General features: G+C 40.9%; 1 protein-coding gene across 6 annotated transcripts in view; it reads left to right on the plus strand.

Annotated features, from left to right (window-relative positions):
* The window catches only part of LOC126277415 (zinc finger protein 583-like), a 92945-nt gene that overhangs the window by 679 nt on the left and 68768 nt on the right, over positions 1 to 23498 (plus strand). For 4 of the 6 annotated variants that reach the window (XM_049977362.1, XM_049977358.1, XM_049977357.1 and 1 more), the window contains 2 exons: positions 15129 to 15218; positions 23231 to 23413. In XM_049977362.1, coding sequence (XP_049833319.1) covers positions 15210 to 15218; positions 23231 to 23413 — 192 coding nt within the window. In that variant the 5' untranslated portion in view covers positions 15129 to 15209. Of the gene's footprint in view, positions 1 to 14978; positions 15219 to 23230; positions 23414 to 23498 lie in introns of all 6 variants that reach the window. The other 2 variants (XM_049977359.1, XM_049977360.1) reach the window with 2 other exon arrangements.

Raw genomic sequence — 23498 nt, forward strand, 5'->3', positions numbered from 1 at the left:
ATGTTTCCGTTCTTTGAGAGTTTCCACAAATGTTTTGCATCATTTATGTTGTCATTGTCAGGAAAATGACGGTGGAAAGTCCATTAGCATATCAGTCTTGTGCCAAAATTTATTATAAATATTGATAATACTTTTGTGTAAAAAGCCCTAGAACATGATGTGGCTTCCATAACAAACCAAAAAGTGGTTACGCAATACTTTGTGAAAATCTTTGTAACCATTGATGATTTTAGTACGCTTTTGTTTTTGTGCCTCTGATTTCTTCTTGTTGTTGTTCTTCTTCTTTCGTGTGTGCATTAATGATAGATACCATCCAACCAGTTCTAAATTACATTTGATTATTAGAATGATTATTTTGTACTTCATACGGAGCACAGAGTAATGCATCTTAATAACACATGTGAGTAGGTTTACTTGCAGCATATTAAATCTTTCAAATTATTGAGGAATCAGTATTGGGTCATTCCATGTCAGTTCAACCAGGGGCTCCAGCTCAAGTCTCAGATTTGACAGAAATTCAGTACACTAATTCTACCATGTGTGGCACACTCATGTACAAAGCATTAGTTTCCCCTACCAATCTATCTTCAGACCCAACTTCAGATCTTAATAACTTTGGAACTATTCCACACAGTCCAGTGAAATTTTTACAACCCAGTAACGTCCATTTAGAGAACACACTCCATGAATCAAAACACCAATAACATATTTCTGAGGGAAAATAAAAAAAAAATTCCAACATGTGATTAAAAATGTAATACATTAAAAGTTACATATTGTAGGTGCCCTCGATGCTAAATATAATTCACTTAAAAAGGGTATAAATTTTTTTGTGGTAAGCTTAATATGGCCTAAACACACACAGAACTAATCATGCCCATATCAGTCACAAAAACTGAGTTACATGCACATGAAAATACAAAAATCTGAAAAATTACCTGAAAAACATGGATTTTAGATTTGTGGTATCACAAAAGGGACAAGTAGTATCCAAGCCAAATTTCACATACTGCATAAGTAGACCATAATGTTATGTATCTCAAAATTTCAGCATGTTATTGCAAAACATTTGTGTACAATGGAAGTTGACAGAGATGTATTTGGTTATGTTTCTTTTTAACATGATTTAGCAAGTAATAGTGACGATGCAGACCTGAAGTTGGGTCTGAATATAGATTGCCAGATTTGGGTTGCAATTTCCGGGTCACGCCATGTTCTTTCACAAGCCATAATTCTGGAACTAATTGGCCGGGGAACTTAAAATTTTGTACATGAGTTTTCCACACTTGATAGCATTGGTGTGCTAAATTTCAGTCAAATCTGAGACTATCAGCTGGAACATTTTCTCAAATTGGTTGAATTGACATGGAATGATCCTATTACAGAAAATTAAAGACTCTATAATTGTGCTGTGCATAACAGTATATCATTTGGAGTCATAGAAATTCAGGCTAGATTGTGATCATGAACAAACCCCCCTGCCTCTTCCCCCCAGCAAAAAAAAAAAAAAATAATAAATAGAAGGTAACCTGATTGGCTGTGGTGACAAGCTTATCTGTAGTGTAGCCCAAGGCCTATTTTAGTTTGGAAGATGATAACTGTTTTGGATTGCTGAAGCCGATGAATATGCAAGGGCAATAAAAGGTTGTTGTAACAGACTGATCTGTGGCATAGTCCGATGTCTACATGCATGCCATATTTGATGCACTTTGCCGTATTTAATAAACTTTTTGTTATAAAAGCTAAAACTGCATGGAAGATTCAGAATATTTATATTATGTAATAGAAAAGTGTTCAACCACTATTTCAGTGCTAGATATTCATTGATTCATCTTTCTACTCTCATTGATTACAAAAAAGTATCATTCTACTGCCTACATGATACTGGTGCATTGCCAACCCATGAGCAATAGAGGAACACCACTGGCTACCGCTAGCCCTGATCTAGACTCTAGTTAGTATACATAAAAAAGATCAGCATTCTATCAGTTTTGACTGCCTCATTCACACATTTTTCATTCTTGATGATCCTGTTTTCTCCCGGTGCATTGATGACTGCTTTATTTACAGCTCAAACTGAAATATCCATTTTTCCTTCACATACGATAACATTTGTGAGTGAGTCTGATTGTTCTGTAAGTTGTTGCATATCAGAGCATGTGTTCTTCTTATTGTCTTTTTGTTTCTGAGTGAGGTTTTGAGGACAGTTTTTGGACAAGCTTTTCATGGGTCTATTGTGTCATGCAAAATTTGCTCTACTATCTTTTTGTTAGTGTTAACCATGTTGGCAATCATTTAAATACTCTGACATTGACTGGCCTTCCCAACACATTTTTTTTTTAATTTTCTGAACATTTATTTCAGTTCTTGCAGTCACAGGTCAGCCTGGATATTCATCATCGTCAGCCTTCCCCGATCTTCAGAAAATCATTTGTACCAATGAAAAACTCATGCAAGTGAAAAGTGTTATCACCAAACGCCTTCTTCAACACATGAAAACATTTCAATGGCGATTTTTAATTTCACATGGAATACTGATATCACTACTGCTACACAACAGTGTCATCTACAACCAAGCCTCAAAACCAAACTGAAGCTTATAGAAAGGTGAAACACTAGTTTGTAGCACTGAAAGTGTCAATTTCAACAACATTCCAATACCAGCCTCATCCTGCATGATTACACTGCCTCATTATTTAACTGTCACACCTTCTAGAGACCAGCGACTGTAAATGTTTTAAACTTCCTTAAGTAATTAGAGGAAGGTGTTAATGAAACTTTCTAGGAATAAATGGGACATAATTGCATTCTTTATAATCGAGGGCACTTAGAGAGTTATTGATGTCCAGCTTTGGTTTGTTCCCCACAGTAACATTCCCAGTCAGAATAGAAGGGTACAGTATAACAGCTGTTGATTATTTGTGATAGTCAGTGGCACCAATGAATATTAATTAAGAAGGAAAATATATAAAAACATAAAAGTAGGCTCAGTTATATTGTTTAGAGCAAATTTACAGAAAGAAAACTATCAAGGTCACATAGTAGATAATAATTTGACTTCTTTCTAGAAAATATTCTCACAGTACTATTAATCAAGTTTTCCTATATGCGTACACCAAGTAAGAAATAGTTATCGTGGAATCTCTTTTGGCCACCATCAGTTGATCATAGAAGTGATTGCTGTATCAAGCAGAAATCTACAGATACCAGTATTTGAATGCTGGCTCATATTTTGATCAGAACCAAGGTTTGAGTCTTCCTACATGCCAGTCAGGAGGCCTGAAGATGGTGTAGTAAATCACCGAAACTGATAGCCAAATAAAATAACAGTTTTTGAAATTGACAGCTGAAAAGTATTTGATTTGACATCCTCTGCTGAACTCATGTTAAAACTTTCTGACTACATAGAGGATCATGCCTATCAAAGAGCGCACAACAGAATTTTGTCATGGCCATCAACCCATATTTGTACTTCTGCTTTGCTCATCTCCACAGACACACAAAACCCAGTTGGGTATAAATGTTTGGTGCCAGCAATTCTTGACACCAGTTACAGACATTGGAATGTGTAGATGTTCACCATTGTGTAGGGATGCATGAATCTCAAAATGCCTTGAACAGCCTTTTGCCCTAATAGACCCATAACTGCAATATGCAGCTACCACCACCATTGACACTCCAGCAACCAGTATCACACTGCCAAGTGAGGATGCTGCTCTTCACATGTGGTGCCATGAGGCCCAAAGGTTTCTAGGTAGTTAACACCACCACATGAAATAGCCCATCTCATCAACCACCATTGTGAATATGTTTGATCTGGGAAATGCATACATGGGCAACATCTAGGTTTCTACCTGCAGCTGGTGCTGTGTCCTCACCAAATTGGTCTCCATCCATAGACAATGAAATGCTGAAGCTTCCAACATAGATGGGCTGGACTCTTCGGAGCTGTTGTTCCAGCGCTATTCCCATGTCATAGCCACTACAAAGGGTACAGTTTCCACCCTTATAGTGGAGGCATCAGGAGACAGCTTTTGCTCCAACCAGAAGAGAAGGATAACACCATCAACTACATGCAGGCAGCTGATGTACAAGAGATGCACCACACACAGCATAGATATGGTCTTACCACAGGCCTACCATACCTCTGGCGCATTGAAGTTGCAGATATAGCTGCGACCAGCCATCTCATCAGTGGGACTATCATCGTTCATATGACTCTACAAATTCCACTTTGGTTTCCCAAAGTAGGGGACATGTGTGCTGCGTAAGTAATTCATTGCCACCATAAAAAAATTTGTAAGTTGTGCCACACCCAGGAAGTATGTCCACAAATCTACATCTCCATTGCTCTACAGGTTTCAACAATGATACCAACATCTAACATCACACATTGTATTGCCTTCATGAGCAAGAAGCACTAAAATAAGGACAACAGATTAATAACACCAGTTTTTTCGTAGACATTATATTAATGGTACATTTCTCACTTTTGAGATAAAGCCTTGTATGAGATCTGTAACCATATTGATGAACTAAACAAAATCTTATGCATGAGTCCCAACAACAAAAGTTTTGTGCTGTGTAAGGCTTTCCCCATGTAATAAATGCTTCAGTGGCTCAAGGGTGCGGCATTGGATAATGTGAAAACTCTACAATATTTCAACAAAACAGCTGCTCACAATTTCACATGCTTATTGACATGCTGCTGCATTGGCGTGCTAGAGAAGTGTCGCTGCCAAGTGGTGGAGCTATAATGTCACTGTAGAGAAATTGTAGATGACATCGACATCCAGAGTCCCCTGCCAGGGAAATGGTTCCTGGTCTTTGCATATGTGATGTAGGAAAATCATGGCTGCAAGTCACAGCCCGGACATTCATGGGCAGACTGTTGGTGCTTAGTTCAAGTGTCCCGACTTCGATTCCTCACCTGTATTGACTCATAGGATTTGTTCCTATGGGGGCGACAATGCCTTAGTACTGCCAGTGCTGGTTTCGATGCCTTACTAAGTTGAAATCCCATGCCCCTGCTAATCAGGTTGGTAGCACATGGAGGCATATGAAATTATCATTCATTGCCCATAATTCATGCTGTCCCATGTCAAGATAGTGTTCAGCAATAGCAGATTTTTCTGGCGGACCTAACCTGATGTGACATCCACGTTCATCACATCTATCTGTAACAGTACAACACTTCTGGTCACTGTGTGATTTTCCACACTGGCACAGTATTTTGTCTATTTCAGCACTCCTTAGATCTAAGTTGTCTTTAACAGAACCCAGAATCGTTTGCAGTCACACTGGAGGGGGGAAGATACACTTTGTTCGATGTTTCTTGAATGGCCTGCCAATCTTAAAGGACACACTACAACATAAGGTAGAAAAAACATCCTAGTGGAGTTCATGTTTTCTGAGTTTTCTTGGGATTTATGTGGGTTTTCTTGAGATTTACCACATGCTGGTTGAAATGCACTTCAAATCTGCTTAGCATTTCAACAAGTGCACACTAAACCTCAGTAAAATCCAGAAGAAAATGGGGAACTCCATGAGGATGTTTTTTCTACCTTATGTTGTTAGTGTGTCCTTTAAGATTGGAAGGCTGTTCAAGAAACATCAAATAAAGTCTCTCTTCTCCCCTACAGCATGAGTGCAAATGATTCTGGGTTCTGTTAAAAACAGCCTAGATCCAAGGTGACCAGGAATATACAGAAAATCTCATGTCATTATAGAAAATCATCCATTTACGAGACAATTAAAGATAGATGTGATGAACAGAGATGTCACACTAGTTAGGTCAGCTAGAAAGTGTGCTGTTACTTCAACACTGTCGTGACACAGGCTATATTTAACATCAGTTATGGAGAGACAAAGATCTTTTCATCCTTCTCCACACATTGGGACTCTGTCAGTAGAGAAGCAGTTGAAATACGAGGGTTGTTCAATAAGTAATTTTCCATATATTTTTTAAAAAAAAAGCCGTTAATATATGTAGACAAATGTCCTTGTTGGTGCTTCATGTTTGATGTTTGTTCTGTGCGCTGGTGAAGTTTCAAATGGTTCTGGCAGATGGCAGAACCGTAGTAAAGTGTCAAAATGGCATCTGCATATGAGTCAGATTACAAGCAGTGTGCTATTATTGAATTATTGTGTGCTAAAAAAAAAGAACCCTTGGTGAACATCCATAAACATTTGCGTATGGCGATGCTGCAGTTGATAGGAGGACAGTTGGGTGATGGGTAAAGAAAGTTACAGCTTCAGGAAATGCAAAAACAGAGCTCCATTATCAGTTACACTCGGGATTTCCTGTCACAGCTACTGCCCCAGACAAACTGAATCGTGCAGATGCCATTATTCATGCTGACTGGTGCATCACAGCTGGACAATTGGCTCCACAGTTGTCAGTCATCATTGGAAGTGCGTCTGCAATGATCCACCCTACATCCAGACCTGGCACCCTTCGACTTCCATTTATTGGGGAACACACTTTGAAGATGACATGAGTGTCAGTCATGCAGTGAAAACATGGCTACGCTAACAGGACAAGAGTTTTTACCAGCAGGGAATATATGCTCTTCCACAATGTTGGCTTACAGCCATAGAACATGATGGAGACTACTTAGAAAAATAGAACATGAATAAGACATGTTGATGTATATTGTCACCAAACTCTGACTCTTAACAATAAATATGTTCTGCGGGAAAAAAGTGTGGCACCTTACTTATTGAACGAGCCTCGTATGTATAACTACCGAACTGATTAACATGGATACAGGATTTCAACTTAGCAATGTATGGAAACCAGGATTGGCAGTATTGAGTCATCGTCAGCCACAGAGGAATGAATCCAACGAGTCAACACAGGCACGGGATCGAAGTCAGGACACTTGAACTGGACGCCAACACCAAGTCCACATGTACGCTGGACCATGACATGCAGCCGCGCTTTCCCCATGTCATGCACACAGAGACCATGACCCATTTCTCGGGAAAGGGGCACTGGATGTCAACGTCCTCTGTGATTCATTTACAATGGTGTTATGTCCCCACCTTTTGGCACCTGCACTTTTCTGGTGAGCCAGCACATATATTCGTGAGTCACTGCACCTGAAGATCATGAGTAGCTGTCTTGTTGAAATATTGTGCAGTTTTCACTACATCATCAGACATAATGCCTGTCAACCACTGAAGCAAGGAAACTTTTCACTACCTTGTCAAAAGTAGACATGGGAAAAGCGGCTGTAGTGTAAAGATTTATAATTTGAAGCAGCAACCAGCAATAGCTACGGATTAAAAAAAAAATTATTTAAATGAAACTAAGACTGGTTTTGGATTTATTACAAATCCATCCTCATATAGCTCTTACAGATTTCCTGCTGGACTATTTTTTTTTCTTATATATATTTTTTTTAATATAAGAAATTATGGTTCTGTGCAATTGTGTATATTTCATGTGACAAATTCCTCGTGTCAATAAAATTCAGGTCAGTGCACACATTTTCATCTGTTCATGTCATTGTAATTTCATTATGGGCGGGGGCACTACAAATGTAGTGCGGGACAATACGTTGAGAATGGGGGAGGCGTGACAGATAAATCCATGCAGTTGCGCTATCCTCTGTGTCCTTGGTGTCTCAGATGGATAGAGCGTCTGGCATGTAAGCAGGAGAACCCGGGTTCGAATCCCGGTCGGGGCACAAATTTCATCTGTCCCCATTGACGTATGTCAACACCTGTAAGCAGCTAAGGTTGTTCATTTCATTGTAATTAAATTCTTCTGGGTTTGAGGCCGCATTGTCATCAGTAAAATTCTGACGTTTCGGTGACTGCTGCAAGACGCCTCCCCAAGGTGTATTGCTAACTGCTGAATGAGCACTAATTTGGATACTTGTATACTATGGAGGAGTGCTGGCATTGGATGTGAGGGTGAGGAGGAAGGGTATTACGAGTTCATTTTATTGGTCTTTAAATTGCATGTTGTCATTGGCATAAATGGGCGTTTTCCACTGGAGTTCCTTTATTGGTGGAAATCGGCGAATAGGAGACTGAGGGCGACTACAGCATAGCATTATTTACTAACTGCCTAGTATCGACTAGGCTGCGTCAGTGCTCTGTGTACTCTCCACTGCTGTGGCCTACGGCACGCCTGTTCCTCTGCAATTGCTGTCCTTCCGCAAAGCTGTCAGCCAAGATGTTGGAAGTCAGTACCCGTCTTCTCTATTCATATTGTCGGGTCACATGGCTATTTTTATAGCCCCTCTAATCTTACTCCTCAAACTAAACAACTGTTTCGTCAGTACACGGGCCTCTCAAAATTCAATCTTCATCCTGCACTGTTCCTGATCTTCTGCCACCGCTGATTTGTTGTATTGTTTGAAGCAGATATATCTCTCGTGTGCAGTTAACCTTGTGCTTATTGGATGCCGAGTCTCATCTACATACACCAGTCCACATTCGCACCCGATTTCATAAACTCCAGCGGCATGAAACTTGTCAATTGTATCTTTCGTCGATCCCAGAATGTCTTTTATTTTGTTGTTGCTACGAAAATTGGCTTAGTGCCTGCCCGTCAGAGAATTTTGACCAGACGTTCAGTAACCCCTTGTACTTATAGTAGCACTACGGTGTTCTGTGCCTTGTTCTGCATTTCCCTGTTGCCCCCCCTCCTTCTGTGCTACAGTTTTGTGTATCACCCTCATGTCGTAGCCATTAGCTCCACATATGGACATGAGGTTCTGTAGTTCAGCTTGCAGATTGTGTTCATCACTGATCCTGTAGCCTCTTACCGACCTACAAATTAGCGAAAGAATTGGCTCCGAAGCTTAGATGTTTAGTGAGCCATATAGATTCATACATCAAGGACTCCACCCGTTTTATAGCACTTTTGAAAGAAAAGCTTGTATCAGATACGAATCTGATGGTCAGTTTTGATGTGAAGTCTTTGTTCACAAGTGTACCCACGATGGACACCATGAACATCTTAGAGGAACGCATGGCACTTGATATCTGTGAGCTAGTGCGCTACTGTTTGTCGACCACCTATATCAGGTGGAAAGGGGATTTTTATGAGCAGACAAATGGTGTAGCTATGGATTCCCATCTTCCGCTCGCCGCAGCAGATATTTTTATGGAAGTGTTCGAAGAAACAGCCCTCCAGTCTGCACCATTACACCTAGAATGCTGGCTATGGTTTGCTGATGACGGCTTTGTTCTTTGTTATCTGGCCACATGGAGAAGAAGAGCTTCAAAACTTTCACAAACATCTCAACCAGCTGCACAGCAAAATTCACTTTACCACGGAAACAGAAAAGAACAGGGTATTGCCTTTTCTTGGCGTGGAAGTTTACTGTAAGCCAGAGGGGAAGCTTGGACACAGAGTTTATAGGAAGCCCACCAACACGGACAGGTACCTGCATGCATCCTCCCACCACCATCCTACGCAAAAGAATTCAGCCCTGCAAACCTTAACTAAGAGAGCCTACAGGGTCAGTGAGGAACACAACCTTCAAGCTGAACTACAGAACGTCAGGTCCATTTTTGGAGCTAATGGCTATGACATGAGAATGATACACAAAACCATGGCGCCGAAGGAGGAGGGCAAAAGGGAAATGCAGAACGAAGCACAGAACACCATCGTGCTACCATATGTACAAGGGGTTACTGAACGTCTGGACAAAATTCTCCGTAGGGCAGGCATTAAGCAGATTTTTCATGGCAACAACAAAATTAAAGACATTCTGTGCTCGACCAAAGATGCAGTTGATAAGTTTCATGCTGCCAGAGTTTATGAAATCGGGTGCGAATGTGGACTGGTGTATGCGGGTGAGACTCGGCATCCAATAAGCACAAGGTTAACTGAGCACGAGAGATATATCCGCCTCAAACAATACAATAAATCAGCGGTGGCAGAACATCAGGAACAGTGCAGGATGAAGATCGAATTTCTAGAGGCCTGCGTACTGACAAAACAGGCATTTAGTTTGAGGAGGAAGATTAGAGAGGCGATAAAAATAGCCAAGTGACGCAACAATACGAATAGAGAAGACGGGTACTGACTTCCAACATCTTGGCTGCCAGCTGTGACAGCTTTGCGGAAGGACAGCACTTGCAGAGGAACAGGCGTGCCGTAGGCCACAGCAGTGGAGAGTACACAGAGCGCTGACGCGGTCTAGTCGATACTAGGCAGTTAGTAAATAATGCTATGCTGTAGTCGCCGCTCAGTCTCCTGTTCGCCGATTTCCACCAACAGCAAGCAATAAAGGAACATCAGTGGAAAATGCCCATTTATGCCAATGACAACACGCAATGCAAAGACCAATAAAATGAACTCGTAATACCCTTCCTCCGCACCCTCACATCCAATGACAGCACTCCTCCATAGTATACAAGTATCCTAATTAGTGCTCATTCAGCAGTTAGCAATACACCCTGAGGGAGGCGTCTTGCAGCAGTCACCGAAACGTCGGAATTTTACAGATGACAATGCAGACTCAAACCCAGAAGAATTTTATTGACGTTTACATTTACATGAATTGCTTATGTATTTGTGTTATACATTTTAAAGTTTCCACATTTTGGCATGTGCACTATATGAGTGGTGTTAAATTCTTAGGGAAGTTGTTTACATACTATCCTATGTTTTATGGCTGCAAGCAGACTCAACATTTACATATCCAAAAGAACAGTAACCACATGTATATAATTAAGACGATGGCAGCCAGTGATTCCTTCAATGCACATGCACACTGAGCTCAAAGTCTTACAGGAATTGTTGAGTTGCCACGAGTGATGAGGGTAATGGGCAGGGACATTACATCAAGTATTTTGTGGCGTAAGTTGAGAATTTGGATCTGAGAGTAGGTGTGCTAGGGTAATCCGTGCAACTGTGGTGACTAATGTGTCTGGATGGCTTAGTGGTCAGTGCATCTGTATGTGAATCAGGAGACCCAAGTTCAATTTCCGGCCGGGCACAGATTTTCAACTCGCCCCATTGATATAATGCAGTGCCCACTGGCAGCTAATATCTTCAATTTCTTTGTGTCTTGATTCTAAGTGGTGGCAGGATCAAAACGTTGTCTGTTCTTTCAGACATGTCCGAAAGAACAGACACTACATATGTGTAATTAAGGTGATAATTGTCAGTGATCCCTTTGGTGCAGATGCACACCAAATTCAAATTTGTATGGGAATTGGCTAGATTCCACGACTAATGGGGCTAATGAGCAGGGGCACCACATCAAGTTGCGTACGATTTAGGTTGAGAATTTGGGTCTGACGGGAGGCGTGCTAGGGTAGTCCATGCAGTTGTGGTGACCACTGTGTCTGGATGGCATAGTAGTCAGCGCATCTGCCTAGTAAGCAGGAGACCTGGGTTCAAATCCCGATACAGCACAAATGTAAATCAGCGCCCACTGGAAAACTAATGTCTTTGATTCCATTGTATCTTGGTTTACGAAAGGATTTTTCCTTCCTTCTAATAACAAGTTTCATTGTTATTATCTTCAGATCTGCGCTATAAAAACATTGTCAGTTGTTGTAGTGCAAATGGAATACCATTACACCCAAATGAACGCATCTGATGACTCAACCACCTGCAAACCACCCCACGCATTACTTCAGCATGCGGTAAGGCTCCCCTAATGATCCATCAATGCAGCATTGCTTCAATCAGCGGTGCATGCCATTACTGCCAGATAGCAAAACAACTCATCATGAGAATGCTACAAATACTCAGGCCCAACAGCCTGCCAGTATTGAAGTTCAGGAAAGAGTTAAGCAAATAGTTAGCCAAGGAGAGAGTGTAACTGCTTGTGGGTTCCTTGTTTCTCTTTTCTCATGTTTATATATCATAGACACTGTTGTAGTGCCAGTAAATGTGTGAGGGACGATCCTATGAAACCTGTTCTGTGCTCTCAATCTAATGTACTAGGTCATGTGACTTAATGTACTGAATCACACAACGTAGTATCCAGAACATTCTAACAAAGAGGGTATTATGCCAGGCATATAGAGAAAGTACTTGGCTATGGCGTGGTTAACCGTGGATACCAGGGAAGTGTAGGCAAGTTTAAATAGTTATAAATTTAAGAGTCCTCCAGGGATACTCTGTCAGATATGTGAGTTGATGTCTACAGAGAGTGTGTGTCTGGAATTTTTCAACTTCCTTTGTGTTTGTGCTCTTTACTACTTCTGCGATCCTTTTGTCTAATTAGGTAATTAAAATCTGTGATGCAGTGTAGACTAAAGCCTCAACAGATATTACACCATTGCAGCAGAATCTCGTGGTTAAACTTCTTGTCTTTTTGTAATGCAACATCAGACTCAAAGCTGTGTAGTATAAGGCTGAGAAACCATATGGATGTGAGATGGGTCATTGGCCATGATAGCGTTGCTATGCACCCAGTTCTTTGAATTAAGCTGGCATGGTAGCAGAGTCTGCCTGAGATAACTGTTGGAACCAGTGCAGGTGATTATAATAGAACTTTGCGAGACTTGAAGGGAAAAAATGTGATGAGGAGAAAGTGCTAATATTAGCTGAAATAAGGTAGCACAGGTTGGAGCTGAAAGAATATATGTGGTTAAGGAGTTGGTGTAAGATGGCACAAGTTGAAGCTGGTAGAGCACCTGTAGCTGATGATAAAACACATTGGAATATTGCAGAGCTTAAGAAGCCTGACAAGGTGAGCAGTTCTCCCTGCAAAGAAAGGTGAAATTTAAAATTTGATAGATCACAGATTCTTCTTGTAAATGGTTTATTTTAAGTCCTTCTGGCTAAATTCATGTTCTTGTAGTTTAAGTAGCTGATTTTAAATAATCAGTTAAAAGGATGATGTATAAAGTGGAGAGTATAATGAATATGATATGTTGATGAATATAGGTACATATTTGAAGAGAATATTCGTAGATATGAGCAAGTGTACAATTGTGTAATTTTCAATGCTTTTAGATAGATCAAACCAGTTAAGGTGAGAGATTACATAATTCTAAAAACTTCCAGGAATCCCAAAACTATATCCTTTTGAGCTGGCTTAACACTACTGCAGAATGGATGAGTGAATTTTGTGGACTGTCTGCATTTTATGGACTAGTTTTGTCTAAAGACTCTCTGGGACAGCATAGTAAGTTTCACATGAAGCAGTAAGTGGACCCAAGTGTAAACAGGTGGCAAGAGTAACCATTGGATTCAAAGTGTGTATCAGCTGTCTTAGTATCTGTTCACAGCGTATATACATAGCTTTCAGAACAAACCAGTGCCCAGAACTAAAAAAACTATAGAGAGACTTGTCTTTCTTAAATGGATCTGAGTATCTGCTCTAACCACCTTTCACCAGAATGTGACCACCCTAAATTTTGGGACTGAATTTCTCTGAAGAAGGAAGGTCGATTGCAGTGCAGACAGGTTATCATGACACCAAGGAATTTCAGGACAAAATGATCCAATTTTACCATGTTGACAGCATGCAGCTGATGACGTAACCACTTGCAAACCATTCCACATCTTATATCAGCTAGTGGCAGGACTCACTGATGTAGAACAGTGTCAGTTGACAGTGCATTCCAGTGCACCAACAGTAAAATAACTCAATGCAAGAACACTGTAGATTAATGACCCTGGTGGCCTGCCAGCAACTAACTTCAGCAGAGAGTCATCAAAGGGGTCAATGAAGAGTTCTTTGATGGAGAGTGGCAGACCTTTGCGTTGAGTCAAGCAGTCTCCTCCAGCCAGCCGCCTGCCACACACCTCAGGATCTGAGGTTTGACACTTTTGGGTTGTCCATGGAATCCAGTGAAGCCTCATCTAGTCTTTGGCAGTGCAGTCACTCCAGCCTTCAAGAATGTTGTGCTAATTTCAGATGCCTGTTCTTGCCACCGCATTTGTGTAAGTGCACTGCCGATCAGCAGTGTGTGTGACCTTCAGCAAAAGCTGTCTCTACTGCACTGGTATGAAGATGCAGTGGATACACAGAGGGCTCTGCCCACCAGATGAAGGGTACACACCTGAAACTGATCTAGCTCGATGAATAATACAGAGTTTTCCTATCATCAGACTACCTTGCTGCTGTCATCATCATCTCCGATGGACTTCTGTTGTCCTCACCAGCCCATCAAACTCTCAGCGCTCAGGCGAGAGAGCAACCATACCATCCTGATTGCCCTTAAGAACTGCTCATAGTAATTGGCAGTTGTTGCCAGACTGTTGCGAAATGAACAGCCATATAGTGTTACAAAAATATTTACTGGTATTTAACCAGCAAACTAGTAAGGATGGGGAGTTGTAGGTTAGGATCAGTTGTGACCAATTGCATTTCGTGAACCGTTAGAGCACTTTATCTACAAGACAAAACTCTCAGACAAAACTGTAACAGTGCAAGCAACTTAAAACTGACTTCATACAAACTAATAAATGAAACTTGAACTATATTGGAATAGATAGGATGAGTAGTGTTTCTATAATTTTAAGGTTATCAACACTTTGGTGGTGATAACTTAACTGGCACCAGAAAGGTTATTGGAAGAACTCCACAAACTAAGATATAAAAAAGGTCAAAATAAGTTATAGAAGCTCTGTATCAATGATTGCTCATATCAGTCTCACAATATACCCACTGCAGAAATTCATAAGTGATGGTCCATATATGCTGACTGTTCCAGGAACAGCTTGCACACACTCTGCATGGCCACCCATGTGCAGACCCACAGCACACCCTAGTTGTCCCCTACATTGCTGCTGCTTACACAGCCCATACTAAGTTTTTAGTGCTCTGACAAGAAATGCAACTCCTTTATTACTAGCTCATTGCTGTCTATCTCTCAGTGGACAGTCAGTACCCTCTTCTCAGATCACAAGTGCTGCCTTGTTGGAGGAGGAGCACAGTGGGTAGTTTAAAGTCAAAGGGCAACACCTGATAATGAACATGTCTAATAATGGCACCGTTTTATATGCAGTAACTGTGTTAATTAATTTTTTTTATTTACCACAGATCTGAATTTAGCTCACACCAAAATGCATTACAAAACGAAAATAATGATTTTATTGCAGTCCAGACTTAAGAATTTATTAATGGAATATGCACTGTATGCTGCTGTTGTTGAGCTTGTGATTGTAATTCAGCAATCTTATTATGTCTCAGTGTTTGAAGCCTGCAGATGCAGAATGAAAAGATATCCTTACATGGGAAGCCTCATCATCCTTGCTTCCTGGAACGTGGAAAATGAAAGATGTGAGTACTGTTTCCTTTTGTTCTTCATGTGTGATATAAGAATAATGTTTTCAATACAGGATTTACATGAGTGACTTGACATTCATCGTTCCATCATTTACATTCATGATACATTCATTCATCTTGTATACATGCTAGACGAAATACATTTAATCTAAAATGCTGGAAAAAGTTGGTTCCTTCATATGAAGCATGTACCAAGACCGTAGAAGAAGGAATGTTATAAAAAATTAAAAGTTTTATGTTATTATATAAGTCACACTTTGCTATTGTAGAACGGCATTCACAAAGCAGTGAGTGCTGGTGGCTGATCCAAATTTTAGGAATATGTAACAACATTTTCATTGATTTTAGGAATAATTCTACAGTATAGTTTCTGCTTCTTGGAAAAGCTCCCTCTGAGGAAGTTCTGCTTCTCTAAAATGGCAGTATGAGTCACAAGACCCAAGTGTTTTTTTAAATGCTATAAAAGCATTTGGTTTAAAGAAACTGTCGTTACTTTGCATGGGGCCAGTGTCAGCAGAACATGCTCACAGAACTCTGTAATAAGAAGATAGTGCTGCAGTGCTAACAAGCAACTCTGCATAATCATCACAACTGCAATAAAGCAAATATGTAGTGATCTCAGGTTTTCTCAGCATAGTCAATTAATGTTGTGCTTCCGAGAGTTCTGCTGACTTGTTGTTTCCATTTTGGCAGCCAACCCTGTTGTCTTGTTCAGCTGTTGTGACTTCTGCTCTTACGTGTACTCGCTGTCAGTACTCCAACCAAACTTTGAACTATTGTTGATCTCCTGCTGCTCTTAATAGCCAAATTTGATTCCCAATGCCCACCACTCCCTTTGATAACAGCAAAACTTGCAGCATCTGAAGAAGACAGCTAAGTGAGTGATCAGAATATTGTGCATAAAATAGAAACAACTACTCAGCAAAACACCCAAAGCACACTATTAACCAAATCCGAAGCTGTACCTCAATCACTCAACCTATTTTTTATTTTACATTGTCTGCATTATCATCTCCTCCTCCTCCCCCCTCCCTCTCCCCCTCCCTCCTCTCCCTCCCTCCCCACCTCCACCCCAATCCCCAACCCCTCTTCCTCTCCCCCTTCCTTCCCCTCCCTCCTCTCCCTCCCTCCCCTCCCCACCCTCACCCCCACCCCATCCCCCAACCCCTTCTCCTTCTACAATCTTTCTTACCACACGTATACTTTCATCTGATTTTCATTCTCATTCATATTATTAACAACAACAACATTATAACAATTTTATGTTGTATTTGTATGCCTCTTTCTTTGATAATATAGTGCTGCAGGAAGAAAGTTCTGAAAACATATGTGACAAATACTGTTGTGTATTATGTATACATTTTGCAGCAGTTAATCCCCCAAGGTAGATGTTGGTATGCTGTAGGGATATAATAAGATTCCTTTTTTTACTTATTTATATTTATCTTAACACGTATTTTGCCTTAAAAACAATATCTGAGTTGTTATACTTTTTATTAGTTAGTAACATAAAATAACAATATATTATTAAAATAGTTTGTTTTCTTCATTTTGTACTGGCTGCATATCAGTCTTTATATGTCTGCTGCTTAATCCTGTGGTGAGGGTAGTATTGTAATATGCATCAATAAATGAAACAAATTTTCCATTAATTAAGCAAAATATATGATCAGTTTTTCTGCCAAGTGTCATTTGTCATAGAAATGTCTCCAGTAAAATTTGGTGATTACTGTATTCTTTTTTGTGTGTATTAAACTTCATGGACTTCAGAGTAAAAGTAAACTGTTGTTGTGACCTAAATTAAAATCGTGTTGTCGTCTGTCTGTCTTCCCCTCCTTCCCTCTCCTAGAAACAGAAACTGTGAGTGGATGTTGTCACTTAACCTGACAGTTTCATTTAATTCCTTGTTACAAACACCTCTTCTGGGCAAGTGCTTATTATGGCACTTGATTTATGAGGTACAGAGCCGAGTGGAGGGTCTGAATCAGAGGCTGAGACGGTTCTGCGACCGTGTGAGCTGCAGATTCCTCGACTTGAGCCATAGGGTGGTGGGGTTTTGGGTTCCGCTGGATAGTTCAGGAGTCCACTACACACAACAAGCGGCTACATGGGTAGCAGGGGCTGTGTGGCGTGGGCTGGGCGGTGTTTTAGGTTAGATGGCCTCGGGCAAGTACAATAAGGGCAACAGCCTCAACGGGTGCGGGGCAAAGTCAGGACATGCTGGGACCAAGCAGCAATCGGTATTGTAATTGTAAACTGTCGAAGCTGCGTTGGTAAAGTACCGGAACTTCAAGCGCTGATAGAAAGCACCGAAGCTGAAATCGTTATAGGTACAGAAAGCTGGCTGAAGCCAGAGATAAATTCTGCCGAAATTTTTACAAAGGTACAGACGGTGTTCAGAAAGGATAGATTGCATGCAGCCGGTGGTGGAGTGTTCATCGCTGTTAATAGTAGTTTATCCTGTAGTGAAGTAGAAGTGGATAGTTCCTGTGAATTATTATGGGTGGAGGTTACTATCAACAACCAAGCTAGGTTAATAATTGGCTCCTTTTGCCAACCTCCCGACTCAGCAGCATTAGTGGCAGAACAACTGAGAGAAAATTTGGAATACATTTCACATAAATTTTCTCAGCATGTTATAGTCTTAGGTGGAGATTTCAATTTACCAGATATAGACTGGGACACTCAGATGTTTAGGACGGGTGGTAGGGACAGAGCATTGAGTGACATTATAGTGAGTGCACTATCCGAAAATTACCTCGAGCAATTAAACAGAGAACCGACTCGTGGAGATAACATCTTGGACCTACTGATAACAAACAGACCCAAACATTTCGACTCTGTATGTGCAGAACAGGGAATCAGTGATTATAAGGCCGTTGCAGCTTCCCTGAATATGGAAGCTAATAGGAATATAAAAAAAAAGGGAGGAAGGTTTATCTGTTTAGCAAGAGTAATAGAAGGCAGATTTCAGGCTACCTAACAGATGAAATCGTAAATTTCTGTTCCGACACTGACAATGTTGAGTGTTTATGGAAAAAGTTCAAGGTAATCTTAAAATGCGTTTTAGACAGGTACGTGCCGAGTAAAACTGTGAGAGACGGGAAAAACCCACCGTGGTACAACAACAAAGTTAGGAAATTACTGCGAAAGCAAACAGAGCTTCACTCCAAGTTTAAACGCAGCGAGAACTTCTCAGACAAACAGAAGCTAAACGATGTCAAAGTTAGCATAAGGATGGCTATGCGTGAAGCGTTCAGTGAATTCGAAAGTAAAATTCTATGTAGCGACTTGACAAAAAATCCTAGGAAGTTCTGGTCTTACGTTAAATCAGTAAGTGGCTCGAAACAGCATATCCAGACACTCCGGGATGATGATGGCATTGAAACAGAGGATGACACGCGTAAAGCTGAAATACTAAACTCCTTTTACCAAAACTGTTTCACAGAGGAAGACCGCATCCTCGCACAAACAAAAAAATGGCTGACATCGAAATAAGTGGCCAAGGAATAGAAAAGCAACTGGAATCACTCAACAGAGGAAAGTCCACTGGACCTGACGGGATACCAATTTGATTCTACACAGAGTACACGAAAGAACTTGCCCCCTTTTAACAGCCGTGTACCGCAAGTCTCTAGAGGAACGGAAGGTTCCAAATGATTGGAAAAGAGCGCAGGTAGTCCCAGTCTTCAAGAAGGGTCGTCGAACAGTTGCACAAAACTATAGACCTATATCTCTGAAATCGATCCGTTGTAGAATTTTAGAACATGTTTTTTGCTCCAGTATCATGTCGTTTGTAGAAACCCAGAATCTACTCTGTAGGAATCAACATGGATTCCGGAAACAGAGATCGTGTGAGACCCAACTCGCTTTATTTGTTCATGAGACCCAGAAAATATTAGATACAGGCTCCCAGGTAGATGCTATTTTTCTTGAATTCCGGAAGGCGTTAGATACAGTTCCGCACTGTCGCCTGATAAACAAAGTAAGAGCCTACGGAATATCAGACCAGCTGTGTGGCTGGATTGAAGAATTTTTAGCAAACAGAACACAGCATGTTATCAATGGAGAGATGTCTACAGACATTAAAGTAACCTCTGGCGTGCCACAGGGGAGTGTTATGGGACCATTGCTTTTCACAATATATATGAATGACCTAGTAGATAGTGTCGGAAGTTCCATGTGGCTTTTCGTAGATGATGCTGTAGTATACAGAGAAGTTGCATTAGAAAATTGTAGCGAAATGCAGGAAGATCTGCAGCGGATAGGTACTTGGTGCAGGGAGTGGCAACTGACCCTTAACATAGACAAATTTAATGTATTGCGAATACATAGAAAGAAGGATCCTTTATTGTATGATTATATGATAGCCGAACAAACACTGGAGCAGTAATTGTTGGTAAGGTGGGTACCAGTTTGAGATTCATTGGGAGAGTCCTTAGAAAATGTAGTCCATCAACAAAGGAGGTGGCTTACAAAACATCGCTCGATCTATACTTGAGTATTGCTCATCAGTGTGGGATCCGTACCAGATCGGGTTGACGGAGGAGATCCAAAGAAGAGTGGCGCGTTTCGCCACAGGGTTATTTGGTAACCGTGATAGCGTTACGGAAATGTTTAACAAACTCAAGTGGCAAACTGTGCAAGAGAGGCGCTCTGCATCGCGGTGTAGCTTGCTCGCCAGGTTTTGAGAGGGTGCGTTTCTGGATGAGGTATCAAATATATTGCTTCCCCCTACTTACACCTCCCGAGGAGATCACGAATGTAAAATTGGAGAGATTAGAGCGCGCACGGAGGCTTTCAGACAGTTGTTCTTCCCGCGAACCATACGCGACTGGAACAGGAAAGGGAGGTAATGACAGTGGCACGTAAAGTGCCCTTCGCCCCACACTGTTGGGTGGCTTGCGGAGTATAAATGTAGATGTAGATGTATATGGTGCTTGGTGGCGAGACTCCACAGTATTGAACTGATTTGTCATCAAAATAAATTCTGATAGAGCCTTATGGGAATTTTGACATTATTACTGGAGTAAATTAAACAAATGAAAAAAAAAACTAAATGAATGCCCTATGTGCTGTGTAGTCTGAGAATATAAATCCTTTCTTATGTGCTTATGGGCAGATGGACTCAGTGGTGTTGAGTAACAAAAGGAACACCTTAAAAAGTGGCACTTACACTTAATTTGAATTCTCTGCTAGTCATTAAAAGTGAAACACCAGAATAGATAGCACAAATTTCAGTTATTATGCATGTATGGTATAGTGGGAAGAATGAAGAATACATGATTACTTCTGTGGCTTCTGAAATTTATCACTTAGAGCTGCCACCCCTGGCAGTAATAACACTAATCTGGCTGGGCATCTAATTGTAATGAGGTTTGATGACGGATATGAGTTCCTCACTCCATACTGATTCAGCTTTATGCAAGAGTTCATCAGTCGTAGTGAAGGAGTACCAGTCTCTCAGTAACCCAGGACAAGATGTTTTCAGTAGGTGGGAGAACATGCTGTCCAGGCAACAATTGAATGACCTCTGTATCAAGGTAGGTAAGGACATCACGGGCAACATATCTTGCATTATCTTCTTGAAAGATAATATCTCAGAGTATGTTAAACCACTGGCGTTAACATATCAGAAACTTAACGTCTGCTGACCAAACTATTGGTCATGTGAACTAGAGGTGATCCTGTTGTATACCCAATGGTTCTATAGACCATCACGCCATGTACAGGGCTCTTATGACAATGATAAATACAAATTGGCAGAGTTCATTCTTCTCAAAGCTTCCGCACATGGATATGTCCACCATGATTGTGTGTGCAGAACCAGATATCAACTGAAAAGACGACATGGTGCCATTGTTGTGTCCATTGTTGTCACTGTGTGCACCTTCTGTCCATGTACCACTCTGCTGCCACATCAAGAGAAGCCACAACATTGGTCTCTGTGGTGACAGACTGTGGTGCTTAAGACATCATTGTACTGTCCATGTGGATGTTGTTTTGATGCAGAAAGTCTATTTCTGGACTCAAGGTACATTATGTTGCTGTACTATACTACCAGGCTGATCGAATAGCATGTCAGTTCTCTCGGGCTCTAGTTGTGTGGAGCCTATTAGATTCTGTATGGCACTGAGTACTGCCCTCCTGAAACCATCTATTCCATTGCAGCTTGATGGTCATAGGATCATGACCTCTTTGTGGCAATATTGCAGAACAATGTACTGCTGTCTTGATAGGCCAAGATCCTGCCACTGTCATATTTGACACGTTCTGGTAGGCATTTCTCCTTCTTACACGAGATGTAACATGATCTTCTCAAAAACAATTAAAATTGAAATGTGATTTCTGAATGAAAACCCCATTGTGTAATGTTTCCTCATACACATAATGTACACAGCATTTTCAAAATACTCTATGTGATTCTGGTGAAATCATTTGCATATCCTAAAATGAAGTAGACTTCATGCCTCTTTGACATATGTTGCTTGTTGTTGTGTAAATGTCACAGTGTATTTAAGAAAAAAGAAAAGGAAACATTGAAACCAAACACTTTTTGCCCAATACAGTGTGTTAGTACACACTGACTGGAATTAAAGTCAACACACAACCTCTGAAAATAAAGTTATCTGAATGAAGTCAGAATGGTGGATCAGGCAACATTGGCGACTCAGAATGCTGCACCTGTGTAGTGGCTGGTGTTGACAACCTGCCCCCACTATAGTTCTGTTGAGCATTTTTGTGTGTTCCATGTTAGACCTGTTGGACAAAGTGCTTGTTTAGTGCGTTGGTTCTGAACTGAGAACTGGATAATGGACGAGCAAAGGATCAATTTCAAGTTTTGTTTTAATCTTGGCAAGACACCGAAAGAAGGGCATGCAATGCTGACACATTTTTATGGGGACCAAGCACTGTCTACGAAGTGTGTATATGAGTGGTTTACCTGTTTTTGAGGAGGCCAGGAAAGTGTTTCTGACAACCCCCATACCGGGTGACCGCCATCAGTGATGAAAACGTTGAGAAAGTGAGGAAATTAATCATTGAACGACTGCTGATTAACTGTGCACATGATAATGGATGATCTGCAGATGAACCGTGAATCTGTGTGACAAATCCGTACCTAGGAATTAGGGAAGGGGAAAACATGTTGTTGTACGCCACATCACTTGACTGACTATCAGAAGCAGGCACGTTTAGTGGCTTCACAGGATTTTGTCCAAACAGTGGATGCGGCACCAAATTTCTTGAATCTTATTGTCACTGAGGATGAAACCTGGTGTTTCCAGTACGACCCAGAAACAAAACCGCAAAGCGTGGATGGCATTCCCCAACATCACCTCATTGCAAAAAAGTCAGAGCCAAAAAATCATGGATCAAAACGATGCTCATCACCTTTTTTGCTAGTCAAGGCATTATCCACAAGAAATTTCTACCTGAGGGCATGAAGTTGAATGCTGCTCAGTACATTGAAATTTTGACCGTTTCATGCAACGTCTGTGCAGGGTATGACCCCAGTACACACAACAAGGTTCCTGATTTTTTGTTCATAACAACACTCGCCCACACACAGCCAATATCGTCAAACAGTTCCTGACAAAAAAGGGGGTGGTGCAACTTGAACATCCACCATACTCATCGCATATGAAGCCTCCAGACTTCTTCCTAATCCCTCGACTCAAACTCGCTGTGAAAGGAAAGAGATTTGACTATATTCCTAACATCCAGCAAAATGTGATGTGGCTTTTGAACACCATCCCAAAGGAAGTCTTCGTGCAAAGTTTCCAGGACTTATATCACAGAGCTCAGTGGTGCATGGTTACGGGGGTGACTATTTCGAAGGACTGTAAGGTAACTGTAGTTCATAGTTCATCTACGTTAATGTTACAGGACTATTCACCGAACTTTATTGTCAGAGGTTGTAGTTTAAACTGGCTTATTCTGCTTCCCAGAAAAATCATATGCCACATTATTTCAAAATCATTAATTACCTTAACATTAATTTTCAGGTGTTTGAATGGGCTGATGTATCGTTATCATCTGCATTTCTCACAAGTGTCAGACTTTCTGGTAGTAAGACACAGAAAGATGTGGTTGCAGAGTTGGCTGCAGCAGCTGGAGTTTACATACAGTGGGACTCCAGTGAGAAACCAAAATTGTCTGGCACATGGATGAATATTTTAAAAGCACAAGTAAGAAAATTTTTCTTGGGAGGTTCTGTTAGAGAAATTAATGATGTGTGTATTGAAAATTAATTTTCACCTCTGTTTTTCTCTT

This window comes from Schistocerca gregaria, chromosome 1 (assembly GCF_023897955.1).
Source record: "Schistocerca gregaria isolate iqSchGreg1 chromosome 1, iqSchGreg1.2, whole genome shotgun sequence".
Lineage (NCBI taxonomy): Eukaryota > Metazoa > Arthropoda > Insecta > Orthoptera > Acrididae > Schistocerca > Schistocerca gregaria.